Here is a 20688-nt window from a genome sequence, read left to right as displayed (position 1 = left end):
AGCGGTCCATGGGTTGCATGTTTTTTGGTTGCTTTCAAATGAGACAAGAAAATAAAAAAGTTTTCCATCTTACCCCACCCTACTATTTATTAAATTAGGACATCGCTATAACAATGCGTTTGCTCATAAGGACAACACAGTCATTTATGCCACTACAAGTTTTATTAAATTTTGCAGAAGATACAATCAACTAAACGAGCAATGCAAAATTAAGCGGACTTGGCCTGCTTTAATATATATGTGCGTTAATTTAATAAGTCGATTGCCCGCAAACGTACAGAACAACAGTCCATACGAAATTGTATGAACTAAAAATCGGAAACACAATGAACATGTATGAGGTGTTTTCGTCTTTGTTTAGAGGACAGATGAAGAAAACTTTTTTTCCAAACCTCCAAATCTTGACTGTAGGCAATTCCGTATATGTACATGATATAAAAGCGTTAGAAGCTGCGTGTGAATATATTATTAGCGTGCAGTGTTTGTTGTTAATATCAAAGCGAGTGTTGAATCGTTGATGCAATCAGTGAACTCCGTGTGACGAGCATGTTTTATAAGTTTATGCTTTTAGTTGGGTTGATTCGTAAGGTGGCGGTAGAGGGTCGAGGCTGGATAATTTTGAACTGTTGTCATCACCAGAACAGTTTGTACTGATGCGGTAACGAATGCCACAAGTATCTCCAAATACATGACTTAGTTGCGTTCCAACAGTAATCACTTCTTGGTCATCTACATGCAGACACGAGGGGTATGACTATTCAGTTATAAATATATTCTGCATTAACTTACCGTCCCAGTATTTCTCAGAATGGTGACTTTTGAACTGCGGCCGGATTGCGTTGCTAAAACGCTGCGATAAACAATCCCGTTAGATAATGCACATTAAAGAGGTCGAAAAATACTTGCCTGTAAAAATGTGGACCCCTTAGCCTTCGCAAGTCTGTATGCCGCAACTATTGGAACACAAAGCATTGAAGAAAGTGCAAGCACCCATCCTATGAGCAAGCCCCACCATGGGTATTCATATGTTCGGTTGTAAGTTAGAGGTTTATGGCTCACCAAGACAAAAATTAGAATTCCCTGGAAGAGTATTTAGACATGTGACATGAGGCATTTTAGTTGTGACATACAAGCAATTTGGAGAGAGACACTTCTATTATAAAAAGAAGAGAGATATATGAAGACGTTTGATGGAAATTTGATGCTGGTATAACATACGCCAAATAGTAAATGCTTCCACTAGGTGATATAACCGTCTAAACTTAAAAATATATAATACTTAAAAGAACTGAGTGAATGATTGTTAGCAAATGCACTGAACAAATTATACCCTCTTCTTACCAAGGCCACAGCTGGTGTCACAAATAACCAGCAGTATTTAAACAACGAAGGTGGGCGATATCCGATCATATCTTTGAGGTCCTGATAATACCTTTCCGCTCCTGTAACGTTTAAATTGCTTATTCGTGGAAAAGGGGAACGGTATTCGTAATTTAAGAAGCATGACAAACCGCGTGCGCATGCATATTTTGAGCAGCATTTTTGGGGAATGTTGTTTTGTGCAAAAGAGAAAACAGTTATTTTTGCATCTTACACTAGTAACGCCTAATTATCTTGTATTCCTATATTGCTAACATACGAACTATATGCAGGTGGCCAATTAGGCAAATTTAAAGACTTAATTTCGTGCTATTTCAATTGCAACCGTACATAGTTCGCTATAAACGAGGTGTGTCAGTCTACAACTGGCGTGGCGCTTGTTAAGTAGGAATTATAATTCCATAAGGCTGGCGACTTAAATATAGTTAGCTGCGGTTATCATACCATATATCCAAGCGATGGTTACGCATTCCCATAACGACATCCATAGCAGAGTCATTCCGCTTGCAGAATAATAGTCGAAGATTTGAAACACGTACATTCCGCCCTGTTAAACATCAACTAGTGGTATTGCATAATAGATATACAGTAGGTGGGAAAGATGGAACACCTTTCCATTCTATTTTCCCGAACTCTTTTGGTAGTAAACAAAATATATTCAAAGGATTATATAAAACCGTATCACCACGACTCCCATACACCGTAATTGTTAATTGTTTAAAACACGATCAGGATATGTGGATATTATCGGCTAAAGGTTTCCCATATTCCCCACCCACTATATAAATATATGATGTTGTGAAATTACCTCAGTTATCATGGACAATGCGACCAGGAAACACACCGAGCATGTTACTGCTGCGAAAATTGCTCGTTTTGGTCGCAAGACACGTGGATACATGTCGATAATTGCAGTGAGGAACCCTTCCACGCCAACAAACTAAAACAAAATAATGACTGTTGTAGCTTTGCGCGGCGGAAGCATATTTCGTTACCTGACTATCCAGGCCAAGCATTAATATCATCAAGAAAAACAGGCACGACCAGAGCGGTGATAACGGCATCAAGGTCACGCCCTTCGGGTAAGCAATGAAAGCGAGGCCGGGACCCGATTCCGCCACACGTTCAATTGGGACCCGTTGTTCGTGTGCCATGAAGCCCAAGAAAGTAAAAATGACAAAACCGGCGAAGAAGCTTGTTGCAGAATTGACAGTGGCCAGAATAAGGCAATCTCTGATATACAAAAAAAATATTTTAACCATATGTTTCTTTTCCTATTTCGTCGTCGGCATTCTAGTAATTAACCTAGAAAAATTTTTGTCAGGAATTCTTAATTATACAACACGATATGGTTGGCTCAATTGAAATTACTTGATTAACGAATGCGTATGAGAGTAATAAACATGGGCCTTACTTGAAGCAATCATTATTGTAAAGATTGTAACTCCCAAGTGCTGACAGCGCACCGAGGCCGATCGCGTATGAGAAGAATACTTGAGTTCCAGCATCGATCCAAACCTGACATATATGATCGTCATTTTAAGTTACAATAGTTTCCCAGGATTGCAGTGTAAAACACATACCGTACCATACAATGCAAAAATGAATGGGCTAGCGTTTAATGCGCTCAGTTGAACGCTCGTTTAAAACAACTTGTGGACTGACTTGTGAAGCATTAACTATCAAGTGCAGTGTTTCCAAACCTGCGCTTCCTGCAGCTTTGTCCAGTTGGGTTTGATGTAAAACTCCACACCTTTGAGCGCACCGGGAAGCATTGACCCTCGGATAAGGAGGCACAGAAGAACCACATAAGGGAACAAGGCAGTGAAGTAGACGATCTAAGTATAAGTACCAAGGTCAACGCCGTAAAAACAGCAAACATTACACAAGAACATGAAACAGAAATGGAACGACAACTGCCGCAGTCCCTCTGGTATTTGCGTGACGTATACGTCGGGTAATAACGTGTATATATAGTACTGTAGGGTAAGACAGGACACTTTAAGCATCTAATATCCCAAACTGATCGTGTTTTAAACAATTCACATAGGTCTATTGGAGTTGTAAGGATAGGGTTTTATAAATCGTTGAATATTCTTTGTTAACCAGCAAATTGGACAAGAAATTAGAATAAAAAGGTGTCCTATCTCTCCCCACCCCACTATATGGAATAGACTGACACACAGACACGCCTTACTTTGCCGGTTGCCCTGACACCTTTGCAGATGCAAACGTAGCACAAGACCCAAGCGATGAACAAGCAAATGGCCAGCTCCCATCGAATTGAACCAGTCTCAGTGATATCCGAGGTGATCTTTAGAACTTCTCGCCTTTTATTTCAAATATTGAGGGTTATCGGATGTAATCATCGACAGAGAACCTCACTCTATTGAACAAACACTCAATTCAAGCCACAGTTTTTAATTAAGTCGGCGACGATTTTCAAACGTTGGATGTTTGCTTTTCCTTTAGGAGCTGCCTCGTAGGTGATGCATGACCGATACACTGTATCTACAGCCTTCCGTGTATACGGCTGAAACATGTAACGTGATAGGGTGTAGCGACTTAACAAAAATAAATATAGCGACCCTTGTGTTGCAAAACTAGGGGTGTTTGAGTTCGGCAAACACCCGCCCAGTTATTGTTTGAGTAAGTTAAGTACGTGACACACGGCCCGGTATACTTACTCCCAGAACTCTATCACCGGCGATGAGAGAGAAGTAAAGTTGAACGATGAAGTGGAGTTAAGCAAGCTCGTGTTCGTCGCTGCGGTCATGTTTAACTGTTCTTTATCTGTGGGAATACAAACTTTGGTTAGAACTGAGGGAACTGCGTCCGCCGACCCTCGCAGAAGTCGACCTTGTCACGTTTGTTTTTCGAGATTGCGAAACGTTAGCATGACTGTGATATGACATTGACTTGGACTGTGAACTTTGCGGTTAGCGACTCGATAAGCACGTGCACTGCGTTAAAATCTTCGTCTTACCGGCCAACATGGACGTGAAATTCGTTGTACACCCATTTGTATTCCAAGCGTTCCCGCAAGTTGCCCATGGCAATACCGCTGTGAATGACCGGTACAGATAGTAAATAGCCCAAGTAAGCACCAGGATGTAATAGCAGTTACAGAAGAAAACAATCACCGTCGAGGCGAAGCCAATACCTGAAATAAAGGAATTGCCATACTCAAATCCTTTTAGGATATAATATTTAAATGAAGTGTGCTGTTTTTCTCATTTAACAGCAGCTTACAAAACAACACAGCATAACAACATCGGTTATTTACATATTGCTGTTAATTTGATAAAATGTAAGACAAAGTTTTTTTTAAGCTAATATTAACATATAGAAAGGTATTAAACTCATATTAACTTATGCGGCGTGTGTGCGGACTTAAGTGATCTTTTGAAAAGAATATTTTAATTTAAAGCGCGTGTGTTGGTCATTTTAACAATATAACGTATGGTTTTCACTATTTTGGCCAATCCTACCTTTCATTAAAGGACATATGTTCCATATCCCAATCCCGCCCTGTTTCATGAACTGACCCAATGAGGTCTCAAGAAAGAAAACCGGGACACCGCTAGTTACGATGAACAGAAGGTACGGGATCAAAAACGCGCCTGTGGAAGTATCATGATTCACATTAAGCAGGAGGCGTGACATGGGCAGTGACTGGAAGCAGTCCCGCAAATGTCAATTAAACAAGACAAGCTTCGACAACTGCTACGCGCGGCTACGCAAGCGCAATAATTGGTATAATATGCAATAACCGCAGCAGTAGGTAGATGTAGTTGGTCACGCCTGTTATTAAAACCAAATGGAGTTTTGCAATTCTGGGATATTAGTATTAAACACCTTTGTATATTAAAGGTGGCTTTAAACCAAATAATGAAATCTTACAACTTAATAAAATAAGTTAATTAGGATTGTGCATTGATGATTCGACGATTATGAGCTATATTAAAGAAAACGCGACAAAAGTGATCATATATCTGTTGTTATGAACCGTGAAATTACCTCCCCCGTTCTTGTAGCAGAGGTATGGGAATCGCCACACATTTCCAAGGCCCACCGCAAAACCAACGCATGAGAGAATGAAATCGAGTTTCTTATCCCAGGTCTCTCTTTGTCCGCTCGCACTGACCACGTTACAGTTACACGGTAGATCACCGCACGGGTTCGAAGCACAGCAAGAAGGACATCGGGTGCCTGTGCTTGGTTGAGGGTTCATCGTCTCGGAATTCTCTTCGCTTGTCGAGTCTTCTTCCACTAATGAGGATCGAAGTGGAGTTTCAGAATCGTTCTCTTCGTCCTTTATCATCGCGATGTCAATTCCAACGTCTTTGCTTTCGACAAAATACGGCATTTTCTGATACGCTGCAAGTGTGCGGTAATAAGCTTAAATGGCAAAAATGTTTTTTTTAACATGAAATGGTGGGTAATAAAAGCATTGTGTTGATCAAATGCGTAATAACAACCCTTCAATGTCCTCTCAGATAAGCCGGAAGCCCTGACGAGTTGTTAAATGTTATATATGTATGTTAATCAAATTAAAGCAGTTTTGTCAATTTTTTGCTGGCATGTGCCCCGGTTTTATACTTTATTTCACAAGGTGTACTTCTTTCCGTGATTGGTGTTGAAATTACCGCTTGGTTTTATTGCTTCGGATTTTATATAGGAAATCAGAACTCACCTGTTTGTTTAATTAGACTAGGTTGTTCTAGTTTGTCTTTTATTGAATTATGCGGCGTAAACTTCAGATGGGGAGGTAGGGCAAATAAGACTTGTAAGGTGAATGGCGACGGTTAAAAGCAATCGATGAAGCACTTGAATGTAAATAACCTGAAGTATCTCATAGCGTTCACTCAAAGCTGCTGTGCCATTCTTGGTATCTTAGTACGAAGAATGGAATCAACTGAACAGGAATATAAAAGATCTAACCTTTTACAATATATTTCTGCACCTAGGATAGATGCGGCGACTTTTAAACTGACCAGATGAATCTGCGGTAGAAAGATGACACGTTAAACAAAGCCCGACGGTATATAATCTCAAATAATGGACGCAGTTCCGAAAATTGAATACGAAACGCGTCCGAATGCCTCCCACATCGCTTTGTGACGCAATTATCAGCACGCTTTAGGAATCAGAACAATGTTATATGTTTCTTTCAAAGGCTTCCCGCTAACACACAAAGGTCTGGTCTTGCCAGGATTACGTTTCAACAACGTCCTTGCGATTTTAGGTAATTAAGCTTTTCTATGCCCCGGCGTCCTGAAAGAGGGGTTTCCTAGGCAACTATATACTACGAAACAAATTTCAAAAACTATTCAAGTTTTTTTTTACTTATTTTAAAGAGTCAAAGCTAAGATACATGGACAAATAACTTGAAAAATATAAAACTGACGAAATAACTGAGGTATACAACTGATAAAATATTTGTTTTGCTTTCCAAAGTAAATAAAGTATTGCTAAATTCATTACACTTATACCTATTTTAATCTGATGCTACCCTTATACCCCATGCAACGAGACGGGAGGTTTTGTGTAGTCTAATTCAAAACCATTCTAAAACTGTTTCTATAATCTACTATACAGTGATGTTACAAAATTTCCTACAATAAACTGTCTATAGTATTTGCCGCATCAAACTACGAAGAACAAAATTCTGTTCTTTTTGAAGCTATACGAAGTATATCATATATTTCCCATTATCTGACGAAGTATTAAAGTTTAATCAATAGGCAAAGATCGGCGAAAAGCTGATAACTAATTCGACTTCACAATCGCAACGTTGGAGACAGCTGAAACAAGCGGCCTGAATTCTCATTCAAGGCGAGAGCGGCCGGCTTTTGCCAGAAGGAAAAAGGGCGTATGCTTGTAACCCTGACCTTTGTGGTGTAAAAGTAAACCAGGCTTACGTAGTCTAGTCGGACGACACATGAATATGCCGCTGCATTTCCATCTATCATTAAAGTTCTAAAGTAAAACGCTCTTTCCAGACATATACATTTTATATTTGAGCTATAGGTACGAGAAAACCCGCCTATAAATGACTTTATGAAAACGGCGACAGTGCTGGCGAAAACTATTGTGATTTGTAAAAATTACCCTAAAAACGTTTAATGGACGAGAAAAGATGAATGAAATGTACAGTGGTTATTCACTGGCCTAGTTATGAAAAAAGTAGGTTACACAAACACTTTCCTACGTTTTTTAGCATAGGTTGTGTGCATAGCCTAATAAATCTATTCTAAATCATAAAACGGGTTATCTAGGTACAAACGTACCATTTTTATATATTAGGTTCCAAAATGGACAAGTCCGTTGCATATTTATTAGAGGAAAATCATTTTGACTTACCTTAGCTTCAAAATCTTAGTTGAGTTTCTAGTACAATTATATACACTTATAATTTTACAAATTGTTTACATAAAAAGGACAAACAATATCGTTTTTTTTATAGTTTCCAAATGGCAAATTTACCGGTCGTTTGTGTGGCCATAAAGCGTATTATGGCGCGACTCAAAAATGAAATAATAAATAATTGTGACATTTACTTAAGTTTTAAACGTTACACATATGTCAAAAACATTAAACAAGTATATTGATGTTATATTTCAGTTGTAACAAAGAGATACGTATCTAACATCAGATTAGTTGGGTGTTTATGACATCAGTTCAGTATATAAACCTTGGATGCCTCAATTGTTCAATTTAAACACCGTACATTGTCTTTCTCAACGTTTAGTATATAGATAAAAAAACGCAATCAATAAAACAAACTGATTAACAGTAAAGCGTTCTGATCGTCGCTAAAAATCGATTTTCAATCAACGAAATAACAGAAGATTACACTATATATGCTCGCCGCATCTAATTGCGTTGTCTGTATCTTTTAGATCGTTTTAATAGAATAGCCGTAACATTTACGTGATTTTAGGTTTGAAATCAAGCTCTGTTGTTCCGTTTTTGTAAAACTCGTTCATATTAAATAAATAAACTTAAGCCTATATGCACACAATCAAATACAACTATTCCAAAGTTTGTAAGTAAAGCACATAAACAGAGTATAAACCGTGCTCAACAGCGCCACCTCGCTGTGTAAGTTATTCGGTATCTGCAGTGTCGGTGTCGTGTATAATTTGGTTTGGCCATAGTATGCTGCTGTTGGGCAACTGGTTATTTGCTTTATTTTTAGTTTACTTTTACACAACAATGGTCAAGGTTACAAGCATATAATAGACCATTTTCCTCATGGCAAAAGCCGGCCGCTCTCGCCTTCAATAAGAAATCTGCCCGCTTGCTTTAGTGTCTCTATGACTATAACGCAGCGACGATGGTGAAATCAAATTTTTCGACAACCTTTGTCCATTGATCAAGGTTTAAATATACACAGAATGATGTGAAAAATAAAAAAAAAACACAATTTTGTAGATTTGTACAAATTGTACTACAACGTAAAGTACCCTGTTAAACCACACTGTACGCTGAAAACCAGTCAAAATACTAATTTACTCCACATTAATTCTTAGATTTGTTATTATATTACAAAGATTTATATTAGAAACTATATTTCAAATGTTAAAACAACCGCTATATGTGTTTTCTAGTTTTGTATCGCCTACATTGTAGGGCCCTACAAGAACCAAATAAACACACGTCGACCATGCATTAGTATAGGGCATAGGCGATTCACGCTCTGTGGGCTCCGTAATGGCGGACACAAGCGCCGTTTCCTGACGTGACGTTGGGCATGACTACTTATTCAACGTAATCTTACTCAAGTAGAATTCATATGTATAATAACACGGTTAATTTGTGAGTGAATATATAGCTTAAACTGCGATATCTTAAAAGGGCGTTACTGCGCTAAACGTCTAATATAACAACGTATACAAAATACATGATATGCGATACAGTCGCGATTTTGTTTCCGCTCTATATATACAGTATATATATACATAACATGAGAATGGTGTGGTTCAAGTGGGTCAGCAACGCGAACAAATATAGAATACATTACGTCGTATAAACTTTGATCGGTATTTGGAATTATATGAGACAAGAAATGTCTGCAGAGTACTGAGCAATATGTTTTAAGTGTCCCATCTTCCCCTACTTTACTATATAATGATCGACGACGTTTTACGACGTTCCAGTTGGTTTTACATAAATACAGCTCTATGTGTCTAATGCAGTCACATGGAACGAGTTTACGTATCGATGCGCCTTCTAAACAAGCAATGCCGCGGGTCGACAACGGAAACATCAACTGTCTTTTGTTAGGTCAGACTTACAAGTGGAGTGTGAGGTTAGAGCTAAAAGGCTACCCACAGAGCGTGTCCGTTCGCTGGACCAGCAGTTATGCACACAGAGTGTGTTTACTTTTGAGGTCATATTGGACCGTACAGAAATTATACTTGCCAGTTTATTTAACTTAGGAAGTCAGGGTTTATAACACGTTAGGCTTTCATTTTTGAGTCACTAAAATTGCAAGGCAATACGCATGTAGCCATTGATATTTTGTTCTGCTGTATATACTTGAAAGACTTTTAAAAGAATCTTCTGTTTCTGTAGTCGAATGACGCGTACAATTCTACGACATGCCGGAAACTAGTTGTTGATGTTTATATTAGGTAATGTTGTGAATATGTAGTAGCATTGTAAGATTAGCTATCGAATGTATAGTCACATTCATGGTTACTAGTTTTAGCTTACAACGCACATTAGCTACATCATACTTTGACTAAAACAGGTATAGAAATGCGACTCCGTAAAGTTATACTTATCGTTCGACATGGTACCAGAACACCTTGCTTTGCTGGAGATACTCTTGATGGAAGGGTGTTTCCCACAGAGCTTACAGATCTACCCGAAAGTTCTGTATCTACGAAAAGAACAGGTCTCGGTGGTATTGAACCCCCGTTTAGCACCAGAGACGAAAGTTACAAAAATATGAAGACTTTAATCGGTGGTGAATGTGGGTTCGGTCAACTAACGCGAAAGGGTGCGACTGACCAATACAACCTGGGCTTAAAATTAAGAGGGAACTACGGCAAGGGGGACAGCGCTTTGGTAAAGCCAGAGTATGACCCGTCGGATATCATTGTTCGTTCGACTAATATTAAAAGAACTGTGGATTCTGCCAAATATATTTTAGCAGGTATTCTGTGAGATATTGTTGTACTATGTTATGCGAAGTTATAAGTCTGGAACTAACAATTGTTTTATATACAGGTCTTTATGAAGGTCAGAAAAGGAACCCCACTATACCGATTTACGTGACTGAAGATGATATCATAGAAAAGAATGAAGGTGATATCATAGAAACGAAAATCGATTTTATTATTGAAAGAACAGAACATCTTATAAAAGATTCCAAGCATTTACCTGGACAAAATGAATTGGTGCGTTAAAGTATTGGAAAATTAAAAGAATGAGTGAATGGGTTATTATATCCCATACGTCGCTGCTACCATTGTAGATGTATGGGTCCTTGTGGGGCCGGGGGCTCGTCGCTGCTACCATTGTTGGTGTATGCTGGGTACTTGGGAAAGATATTTATACTCCAACCCAGTGGTCACTGACGAGTTGTCTAAATTGTAAGCCCTCTACATACAAGTATAAAAAAATCTTCAAAATCAATCACCCATAAAGTTACATTTCGTGGTAAATCGTAAGCTGACACGAGGTGTAGTTACATTCATTCATTCAAGCATCGAACTCACATTCTATGGGTATATAGTTACGTGCTATGACGCGCATCGATATAAACATATGGTGCATTCATGCAGGCCAGAGAGCTTACTCGGTTATTAAAATCCAAGGAGACGAACATGTACGTTATGGTTGATAATTTATTGACACTTGACCACCTGGGAATCCCTTTATCAATACCAGATGAAACTTGGAAAAGGGTTAAGGATTGGTCGTTCAAAATCAGCAGTTTGTGCACACTTGGGCGAAAGGAGGAAAGGTAATATTCTTGTTTTAAACAAATAGCAACGCTTTAGAGTCGTGGGGCTACCGTTAAATAATTTTGTAAATATTCTTTGTTTACTACCAAATGGAATGAGAAAAGAAAATGAAAACATATCCCATTTTACCTCACTTTATTTTTTCTTGTAATGAACTTAAAGCATTGGTATCTGTCATGTTGTTAACGTATAGGGTACATTCATTTTTAACAACTCATGTAATTGTAGCTATAAAAAAAACAAATAAAGGAGTTTATGAAAATTAATTAAAATCGTGGCTGCTAATTTTCAGATTGGAGCTTCTCCCTCTCTTATGCGGGACTCTAATTGACGATTTTCTCCACAAGTTAGAACTCCCAATGGATGAAACACCAAACATGTATTTATACTCTGGACACGATGCTACATTGATGAGAATCCTGACGGCACTTAGAATTGAAATTCATTCTGTCCCGTCCCCAAGCTCGGTTGTTGCTATTGAGATATATCAAGATGACACGAACATGCAAACTTACGCAAAAGTTTTGTACAATTGGATGGAACAATTAATACGGGGAGGAAAAGTCAGCCTTATAACGTTTAAACATTTTAAAGACGTACTTTCGCCATATCGTATGAGCCTCAAGCGTTTTAAATCAATTTGCGATTCCAAAAGGTAATTGCAAACTTTAAAACTGTTAAGCCTGTGCACCACGGCCTTTAGGGCCTACTATAGAAACATCTCTGGTCATAGCTACACGTTTAGTACTGTGGGGTAAAATGGTACACCTTGAGCACTTAATATCCAAATATCCTGATCCACGGCCTACTAGAGATATCTCTAGTAGGCCGTGCCTGATCGTGTTTTAAATAATTAACAACGGTCTATTGGAGTCGTGAGGATACGGTTTTATAATTCTTGAATGTTCTTTGTTTACTTTAGCAAATGAGATATAGGAAAGTAAAATGAAAAACAGTCTTATCTCCTCCCCCCGGGATATATATTTAGGCCCAGACCATATCCATTAGAACTTTTATTGTAAATGTATCCACTGCACAACACAACTTAAAATCAAAAGAAACTCAACAATGCTGATCAATGCATCAACCGTCGATGCCGGCGCATGTCACTCGCCCTAGAGTAAGCTTTTCCACAAACATCACATTCGAACTTCGTCGGCATGCCGTAATGAACACGTTTTAGGTGGCTTACAAGGTGGTCTTTTCGAGCCAACACTTTATCGCATATCATACAAATCACTTTTGAATGATTATCACTGGTTAAATGCACGCTCTTCATGTGCCTGTTTCTGTGCGTAGAGTGGTTAAACGTTTTGCCACACTCAGTGCAACTAAATGGCCTTTCAAGCGAGTGTATGCGAATATGTTTGTTGTAGTTTGATTTTGCAGTAAAACGTTTCGAACACCACTTACACTTATGCGGTTTCGTGTTGGTATGCATGCGTAGATGCTCAATTAGCATGGAGCCAGTAGTGAACGGTTTATCACAGTACTTGCAAATGTGTGGCTTCTCTTTTGTGTGCAGTCGCTTATGCTGTTGCAACGAGAGCCTGTAGGCGGTTTTAAAATCACATACGTCACAGTGATACTTCTTCTTCCCTCTGTGAATGCTCTCAATGTGATTAGTAAGTCTGTATCTCCTTTTAAACACTTTACCGCATTCCTTACAGATGAAAAACTTTAACTTCAAAGGCTTTGGCGATTTTGCATCATTTAAAGAATGTGACACTCTATTTGAAATGTCGTCACGGTTTACTTGGTTTTGAAAAGTATCTTTACCTTTAAATTAAAGAAGGGATAATTAGTGCTCTGCCATCATTTCGTTTCATTCTATAGGGATACAGGAGACAGATAAATAATTAACTACAGAAGTTTCAAGATTGATATATTTAGTAAAAGCAAACAATCGTATTCTCCATACTGTCTGGTTTAAAGTGTGCAACTATAATCAAACTGACCGGTTAGATCTTTGTGAGCACCGTGATGTATACCTTTAGGCAATTCATCCGCTTCATATTGCGGGTCGTCTTTCTCGTCTTTTTCGAACCTTTGGTCATACGGAACTACGATTGCATTCCCACCTATTACACAATCCTCAAGTTTTCGAACGTCTTTTGTTTTTCTCATTTCTAAACAGTTATCCAATTACCAAGCAATTTAATATAAATACCTAAGTCTAGTACTGCGGCAATAAATGTACCTTCAACACTGTCCTGCAGATAAAAACAGGTTTATACAGCTTTATGTGCCACCGAACTTAACAAGCAACTCATTCCTATTACAAGGGATTTACAGCAATGCGTTAATTGTACTTGACAGTTTCTCACAACTGTCGCTTTGGCAGGATGGAGACAAGACCAATTCGTTTCCTGCGTTAGTTCAACGTATGGATGAACAGCACTGAACAATACATCATACACGTATAGCTTGGTGGTGAACAGTACTATGCTTACATTTGTAGTGGTTGCCGCGGTTAATTATTTAAAAAAGCGTTACCTAAATTAGCTATAAGCGATTAAGAGATAATACTAAGAACAACGATATATATAATACTAGATAACAGTTCGTTTGCCGTATTGGTTTTGCGCGTATATTTACACCGAAGACCCCATTACTTTCCGACGGGAATATAGATACCGTTGATCCCCGCCGATTAATGGAGAGAATGATCTAATATTCTAATGTATTACGCGTTGTGTGAAAACGCCCAATGCTAAACCGATAACAAGCCCCAACACATTTCTGGATGGATTGTGCTACTGCTGGTATAATACGGTTACCCAAAAAACTTTCTTTTTTAGATTGCGTACAAATATATAATATATATATATTCCTTAAAAAAACAACAAAATATTAAAACTGCAGGAACTCAAGCTCAATTAGAACACTTAATATGCTTGAAATCGAGTTTAGATTCCAGACTCTTGACACTAGCACAAAAAATGTTTTCCTAATCGTGCCAAATTTTCCGGTTGAATCATTTCTACCCCTCGAACTAACGAATGTTAATGCTTCCTGAAATAAGCTGCAAGTTATTAACGCTTTTTGACAGTTGCCAACATGGTAAACAACCAGCCAAATCACGCTTCGTTAACCGCAGGAATGCCAAAGGAAACTTTTAGGTTCATAAAGTGACTACTAGAGAAAGGAAAAACCAATGAAGCAGTATACCTAACAGCCTTAGGGCAAACTGTTGAAATAATTGTACGTGGCCACCATTTTGGTGCATCCTGCTATTCGGTATGGATATTTAGGTGATATATTAGTACTGTGGGGTATGATGGGATATTGTTAACACCCAAATCGCATATTTCCTGATTGCTTTTTGAGATGTGGAGCTACGGTTATTTAGTTCTGTAAATATTCTGTGTTACCACCGAATTGGCAAAAAACATAATGAAACCATGTCCCATATTATTCCCCCTCTGCTGTATCTTTATCATTATTTAGTTAATATAATCACTTTACAGGTGACGACTGACGACCTAGTCAAATATGCGACCTGATCTGTTTTGCAAATGGTGTTCCTGTCTTGACTTGACCCCAGGTCAAATTACTATGAGGTAATGCAGAAGTAAGGGAAAAGGTTTATTGCTGCAAACATGCTGCAACAGTAAAGTGGCACACTGATAAAGATTTTATATTTGTGACATTGTAAGTTATTACTCTATATAGAAAGTCATTTTGTTTTGGTGTGTATTTTTATCATTCTTTTGTCAGCTGTTGCCTGTTAGCCAATTTATTTTGTTAGTAAGTATAGTGTACCAATAATGAAACTACTTACCACTTCTTCAAGCTGCTAGCAATATAAAGCTCTCTCTGTTTTTCTTTTTTCTAAGACCTTGTAAAAGCATATAAGATTGCATATGATGCATCAGTGGCACCAGTGATTCAACAATGCTGCAGTGTTTGTATTGTTAGAGCTGGTCTATATATAAAGAAATTAAACAGATATAAATGGGGTTTTGCAAGTCTATTACCCAGTGTTTAAAAGCAGGTCCATTATTTGTGGTTCTTCTCATCGTATGCTGTAGAAGCAATGCCACAAACACAAAGTCAGATGTGTATTTAAATGAATGGGCTGTTGAGATATATGGTGGGAATGATGTGGCTGATGAAGTTGCAGCTGCACATGGCTTCGTTAACCATGGACTGGTAAGTCTTGTTTTAAATTTCAATTATAAAGTACATAGGTTAAATATTCTTATTTAAACTTAAATCATGAAGTACGCTATATCTTTTAAAATTACGACTGCACTACAACCTGCAAGTCCTTTTAATTAATCGCTTTAAAATTGAGCAGACAGTTTTAAAATTTCAATTTTTAAAAAACAGTTAAAAGAACATTTAAAGAAATATAGCATGAAACAAATAAAGTGCACAGACACTCATCACATGCGTATAAATACGGGTACTTAAATAAAATAAACTATGGGAAATGAACACACTAATAAGGTATGACTCATGTAGAGCATCCTTCAAGCATTCATCAATCTGCACGTTTTGTTTATTATATATATATATAAGTATATTTGTGTATATGCCAATTGTATTGGACAAAAACTAGTTGACTTAATCATAAATTATTTTCAGTAAGATTTAAAAATTTACAGATAATAAAGAGCAAAGATTTTTATCGCTTTTCTCATCCAAAGTTAAAGAAAAGATCATTGGATTCTTCATATGAACATCTTCAAAATCTTCTTACAAATAAAAAGGTGCACTGTCACTTGACAACAGGTCCTTGTTACAATCAACCACTATTTATGTTGTATTTTTTTCAACGAAACTAGATGTTGTGAAATTACCTGATTGTCTGAAATATCTTTTTCTTTTACCAACGCATGATACACTTTTTTTGCCTCCATGTAATTATTGCTTTGTCATATGAGATATGATAGACGTAAGCATTTCGTTTTATTGACAGGTGACATGGGCAAAGCAACAGAATGCAAAGAGGCGTGTAAAGCGAGATCTTGACTTCGATCCAAATACTGGTCCAAATGATCCTAAGTGGTCTCGGATGTGGTACCTGGTATGTATTCCGTGATGTTATTAAATACCCCAATATTCTACTGTGTTTGGTTCAGTAGAGTTGCTTAACAACGGAATTTATTTAATTAATTTAGGATCTTACTAAATTAAGGTTATGTTTAATTTATTGCATATGGTCCACACTATATGATCTATTTTATTTATGATAAACACAGGTTAACTGTATTTGTGTTCCAGGCACCAAGCCAGGACCCGAACATGGGTGTGGTGGAAGCTTGGAAACTAGGCTACACTGGTAAGGGTGTGTCAGTGTCAATCTTGGATGATGGGATTGAACACACCCATCCAGATCTCCATGCAAACTATGTAAGTTAATTGTTAGCAAACAATTGGCATAAAAACAGATAATGTTATTTCCGAACAAGCAATTTGTACAAAAACAATGATGTTTGTATGAAGGGGCAGTTTGCATAGAAGCAAATGATGTTATTTCTAAACAAGCAATTTTCATTAAAAACAGTAGTTTCTAAACAAACAATTTACATAAAGAATTAAAGATGTTATTTCTTGTTATATCTAGGATGCATCTGCTTCATATGACATGAATGACCATGACAGCGATCCAATGCCACGGGCTACTTGGACTAATGAAAACAGACACGGGACTCGGTGTGCTGGTGAAGTAGCCGCTGTTGCCAACAATGGGGTGTGCTCTATTGGAATAGCTTTCGATGCAAAAATTGGAGGTAATGCTTGTTATGAAAAGCATTGTTATATAAACAGCTGTGTTTTGTACTATTTATAAACATTTCTTTGTTATGTGACAGAAATAAAAAGTTTGGACTTACTTTTTTAGACCAGTAGACTAAATGTATTTTAATAAACAAAAAATTCAAGTAAAACGTTTCATTAGCCACACAAATATTAACTGAAGATGCCTGCAAATGATGCCACCATTAATGATGAACAAAAGGTTTATAGTGTTGTAAATGTATGTTACCGTGCTGTAAGTCTGGAACCTTGGCCTAGGCGCTTCAAAAACCTCATCCACCTATAATAGAATACTATGCTGTTTCCTGTATACTGTATAGGGTAAAGAGTAGTAGAGTTAATTGTGTTCCATTTTTTCAGGAGTCCGGATGTTGGATGGAGATGTAACAGATATTGTGGAAGGACTTTCACTTTCACACGAAAATAATATAATTGATATTTATAGCTCTTCATGGGGTCCTGATGATGATGGAAAGACTGTTGATGGGCCAGCTAAATTGGCATATATTGCATTGAAACAGGGCGTGAACAAGGTATTGGAAACGATCATTACACAAAACATTGATGCATTTTTACTATTTGTGTTATACATGTGCTTTTATTTGACCTTTTAACGGTTACTTTTATCATTGTTAAATGGCATTAGGTAATCTTTAAATTAAATTAAATTTTATATTTTATCTTTGATTTTTGTTTGTTCCAGGGGCGTAATGGTAAAGGTTCTATCTTTGTGTGGGCATCAGGCAACGGTGGAAGATACCAGGACAATTGTAACTGTGACGGTTACGCCAGCAGCATCTACACTTTATCTATAAGCAGTGCTACTGAACATGGCACTATTCCATGGTATTCAGAGGCATGCTCATCCACATTCGCTACTACATACAGCAGTGGTAGTTGGCAGCATGAAAATATTGTAAGTAGTACTACATGTATAATAAAGAACACAGACAGATCAGTTTTGGTTTTTCTTGCATTGACTATTTTATACCTGCTAAGGGTATTGGTCACCTATGTGCATAGGGGTCACTTTTTTAACTTTTTTGTCACATTAAACAAACGTCTGGTAACAGTGTTAAAATGCAAGTAAATTCATAGTTTCAAACATCCAGAACTTCATTGTTTAATGTGTTAAATACAGTATACTATGTAGGCGGGCAGATTTTTTTTGCACATTTTGTTTTTTTAAAAGTATTGTGTAATACCGATCGCTATAACTAGGTTACCACAGACCTGAACCATGGTTGCACGGAAAGCCACACTGGTACATCAGCTTCTGCACCGTTGGCTGCTGCAATTTGTGCACTTGTACTTGAATCAAAGTGAGTATAATGCAAAATTGGGATGCAGGGCAAATAGGTATGAAATATCCATGGTTTTAAATTTCTATGCTTTGTCACGCTGATCAAGTAACAGACCACGTAAGGTGCAGTAACCATCGTGATTAAAATTTGCATTTTTTAGTCCCAATCTAACATGGAGAGACATGCAGCACATTGTGGTAAGAACGGCAAAACCTGATGGTTTACACACCAGTGGCTGGATACAAAATGGAGCCGGACGGAAAGGTTAGAGGTGTTTACTTTTTTTATATGTGCGATGTGATTATTCAATGGCTTGAAGAACTGACCTAGGTTCATTATTAAGCAAATAATTTTTTTGTTTTCTGATGTGTTGCTTAAGAAAAAAATTATATACTTTACCATTTATTTTATTTATGTGTAGTGTGCAACTCTTTTGGGTATGGTCTCCTGGATGCTCATGCTATGGTCCAGTTAGCAAGGAACTGGACCACTGCACCAGATCAAAAGCAGTGCAACATTACTGTCATCTCAGCTGAAGAAAGTCCAAAGTTCCTTAAATCTACCCGGTCACTAAAGGTTTCTTTTCAGGTAAAAATATATGTGAGGAAATAAAGTAGAGCGATGCCAGTTTTTGTGTCAAAATTATATTTTTAATGGTGAAGCTTATTGTGGTACAGTAATATTGGTATAATAACAATGATTTTAAATTATAGTCCTTATTGTGTTAACTTCAGTGTGAATGTCATGTCATTGCATAGGTAACAAGCGACTGTACAGTTGGGCAACCAGTTGAGAGACTAGAACACGTACAAGCTGAGTTAACACTGCGGAACGAACGCAGAGGCGACTTTACAATCCTGCTTACATCACCTATGGGTACTACTTCACAACTCTTGGAACCGAGGTGAGAAGAAAAGGGACCACATTCCTGCTTGACTTTTATATGTGCAAAAGAAGTGTAATATTCATATATAAATACCTGTGCACCATGCGTTGTAAAGGTTAAATGCAGCATTGTATGTGTGACTCTTTAATACCACACTGAATTGACTTAACCCTTTAGATTAATAATCACCTTATTTGAATATAGATTGTACGACAGCTCATCTGAAGGATTCACTAAATGGGCATTCATGACAACACACTCTTGGGATGAGGATCCTCATGGACTGTGGATACTGGAGATACGACAACGCAAATCACAAAACTTAGGTGTGTTTTAATCAATAACTCCCTCTGAGTTAGAACATGTCAAAATAAGTTAATTGTTTTCTGTATCCATTTACCCTGTCATGTATTACTATTTTTGAGTACTGTATTCCTAATTTAACCTACAGTTTTGAGTAGCATTTATACTTCAGTTTAGTACATAATATAACCCATCCACTTCACAACTTACAGGCACACTATCTTTATTCAATCTTGTATTGTATGGAACAAGTGAAAGTGACTGGTCACAACCCCCCACCTTTGCTACAACAACTGAACCTACAACAAATAACGCCACAATATATACTGAAACACAAACAAGAGTGTAAAATCAACAAGTCTTGTTTATTGGAGTGGGTAGTGGGTCTATCCTATTATCATCGAATTAACTACTGTTTATGGGCCTAATATAAATGAGTTTCTGACAATATTTTATGTGTATATCAAATATTACAACCAACCACCACTGTCAGTGGTACTAACAAATATATATATTTTCTTTTTTTAAACTTTTTTTATTTTTGTGTTTACTCAATGTAGTTATTTTCTGAAATATTTTTAGTATATCTCTGCACTTGCTATACATATATATCCAAGGTTATAGAGTGACAAAAAGTTATGTTTCGTGATCTAGTGTTTTAGGAGTAAAAACTTGTATAAATGAAAAACATGTATTGCTGGTGCATTTCTTTGCAGTTTTGTGTTACAATATTATTTGCACTTAAATATTAACGCTTGCTTGTCCCGCGAGAGTCATACAGCTTGTCTAAAGATAAAACCATACTTTATGCAAAGCATATTTATGTGTTACAACACGAAAGTGGGCTCTCGAAACCTGCTTGTTGCGACTAAATTCTAGGGGTGAATACCCTAAATTGAATGAATGAATAGAATGGAATATGAGAATGCCTTTAAACCGTATGAAATTATCCATTTTGTTTGTAACAAACGGGCGCTTAAGAGCGACAAACACGTTTCAGTAGAATCGATGTAAGAAAATAGCTAGAAGAAAAAAATCTAACTCGTATTTTGATGCAGAATTGCGA

The 20688-nt window shown here is 37.4% G+C and overlaps 4 protein-coding genes across 5 annotated transcripts; 2 read left to right on the top strand and 2 right to left on the bottom strand.

Annotated features, from left to right (window-relative positions):
* Nucleotides 1–143: 143 nt before the first annotated feature.
* On the bottom strand, nt 144–6386 carry LOC149742975 (sodium- and chloride-dependent creatine transporter 1-like). Its single transcript, XM_089872811.1, has 15 exons — nt 6077–6386; nt 5401–5760; nt 4872–5003; nt 4367–4543; nt 4068–4173; nt 3578–3710; nt 3084–3218; nt 2795–2898; nt 2376–2613; nt 2189–2320; nt 1825–1927; nt 1342–1442; nt 907–1080; nt 790–850; nt 144–729 (listed from the first exon to the last, which is right to left on the bottom strand). The coding sequence occupies exons 2-15, from the start codon at nt 5747–5749 to the stop codon at nt 560–562; spliced, it is 2115 nt and encodes a 704-aa protein (XP_089728937.1). The 5' UTR covers nt 5750–5760; nt 6077–6386; the 3' UTR covers nt 144–559.
* Nucleotides 6387–9673: 3287 nt separating this feature from the next.
* Nucleotides 9674–13178, top strand: LOC149742974 (lysophosphatidic acid phosphatase type 6-like). The gene is made up of 5 exons (XM_089872941.1): nt 9674–10022; nt 10142–10549; nt 10624–10793; nt 11181–11362; nt 11656–13178. Exons 1-5 carry the CDS (start codon nt 10010–10012, stop codon nt 12020–12022), a joined length of 1140 nt encoding a protein of 379 aa, XP_089729067.1. The 5' UTR covers nt 9674–10009; the 3' UTR covers nt 12023–13178.
* Nucleotides 12364–14867, bottom strand: LOC149742973 (uncharacterized). Of its 2 annotated transcripts, none has more exons than XM_089873127.1 (2): nt 13355–14867; nt 12364–13142 (listed from the first exon to the last, which is right to left on the bottom strand). In XM_089873127.1, exons 1-2 carry the CDS (start codon nt 13488–13490, stop codon nt 12439–12441), a joined length of 840 nt encoding a protein of 279 aa, XP_089729253.1. In that variant the 5' UTR covers nt 13491–14867; the 3' UTR covers nt 12364–12438. The 2 variants fall into 2 exon arrangements, with proteins under 2 accessions (XP_089729253.1, XP_089729242.1); XM_089873116.1 differs by having other exon boundaries at nt 13322–14863.
* A 161-nt stretch (nt 14868–15028) lies between these two features.
* LOC149742972 (furin-like) lies at nt 15029–20325 on the top strand. Its single transcript, XM_089872865.1, has 13 exons — nt 15029–15518; nt 15977–16081; nt 16291–16398; nt 16596–16724; nt 16939–17104; nt 17490–17662; nt 17833–18045; nt 18351–18451; nt 18594–18697; nt 18855–19021; nt 19192–19337; nt 19524–19645; nt 19835–20325. The coding sequence occupies exons 1-13, from the start codon at nt 15321–15323 to the stop codon at nt 19969–19971; spliced, it is 1869 nt and encodes a 622-aa protein (XP_089728991.1). The 5' UTR covers nt 15029–15320; the 3' UTR covers nt 19972–20325.
* Nucleotides 20326–20688: the final 363 nt, after the last annotated feature.

The sequence above is a fragment of the Ciona robusta genome, chromosome 1, assembly GCF_009617815.1.
Source record: "Ciona robusta chromosome 1, ASM961781v2".
NCBI classification, from domain to species: domain Eukaryota; kingdom Metazoa; phylum Chordata; class Ascidiacea; order Phlebobranchia; family Cionidae; genus Ciona; species Ciona robusta.
The sequence above is the reverse complement of the archived record's forward strand: the minus strand, read 5'-3'. Positions and strand labels throughout refer to the sequence as shown.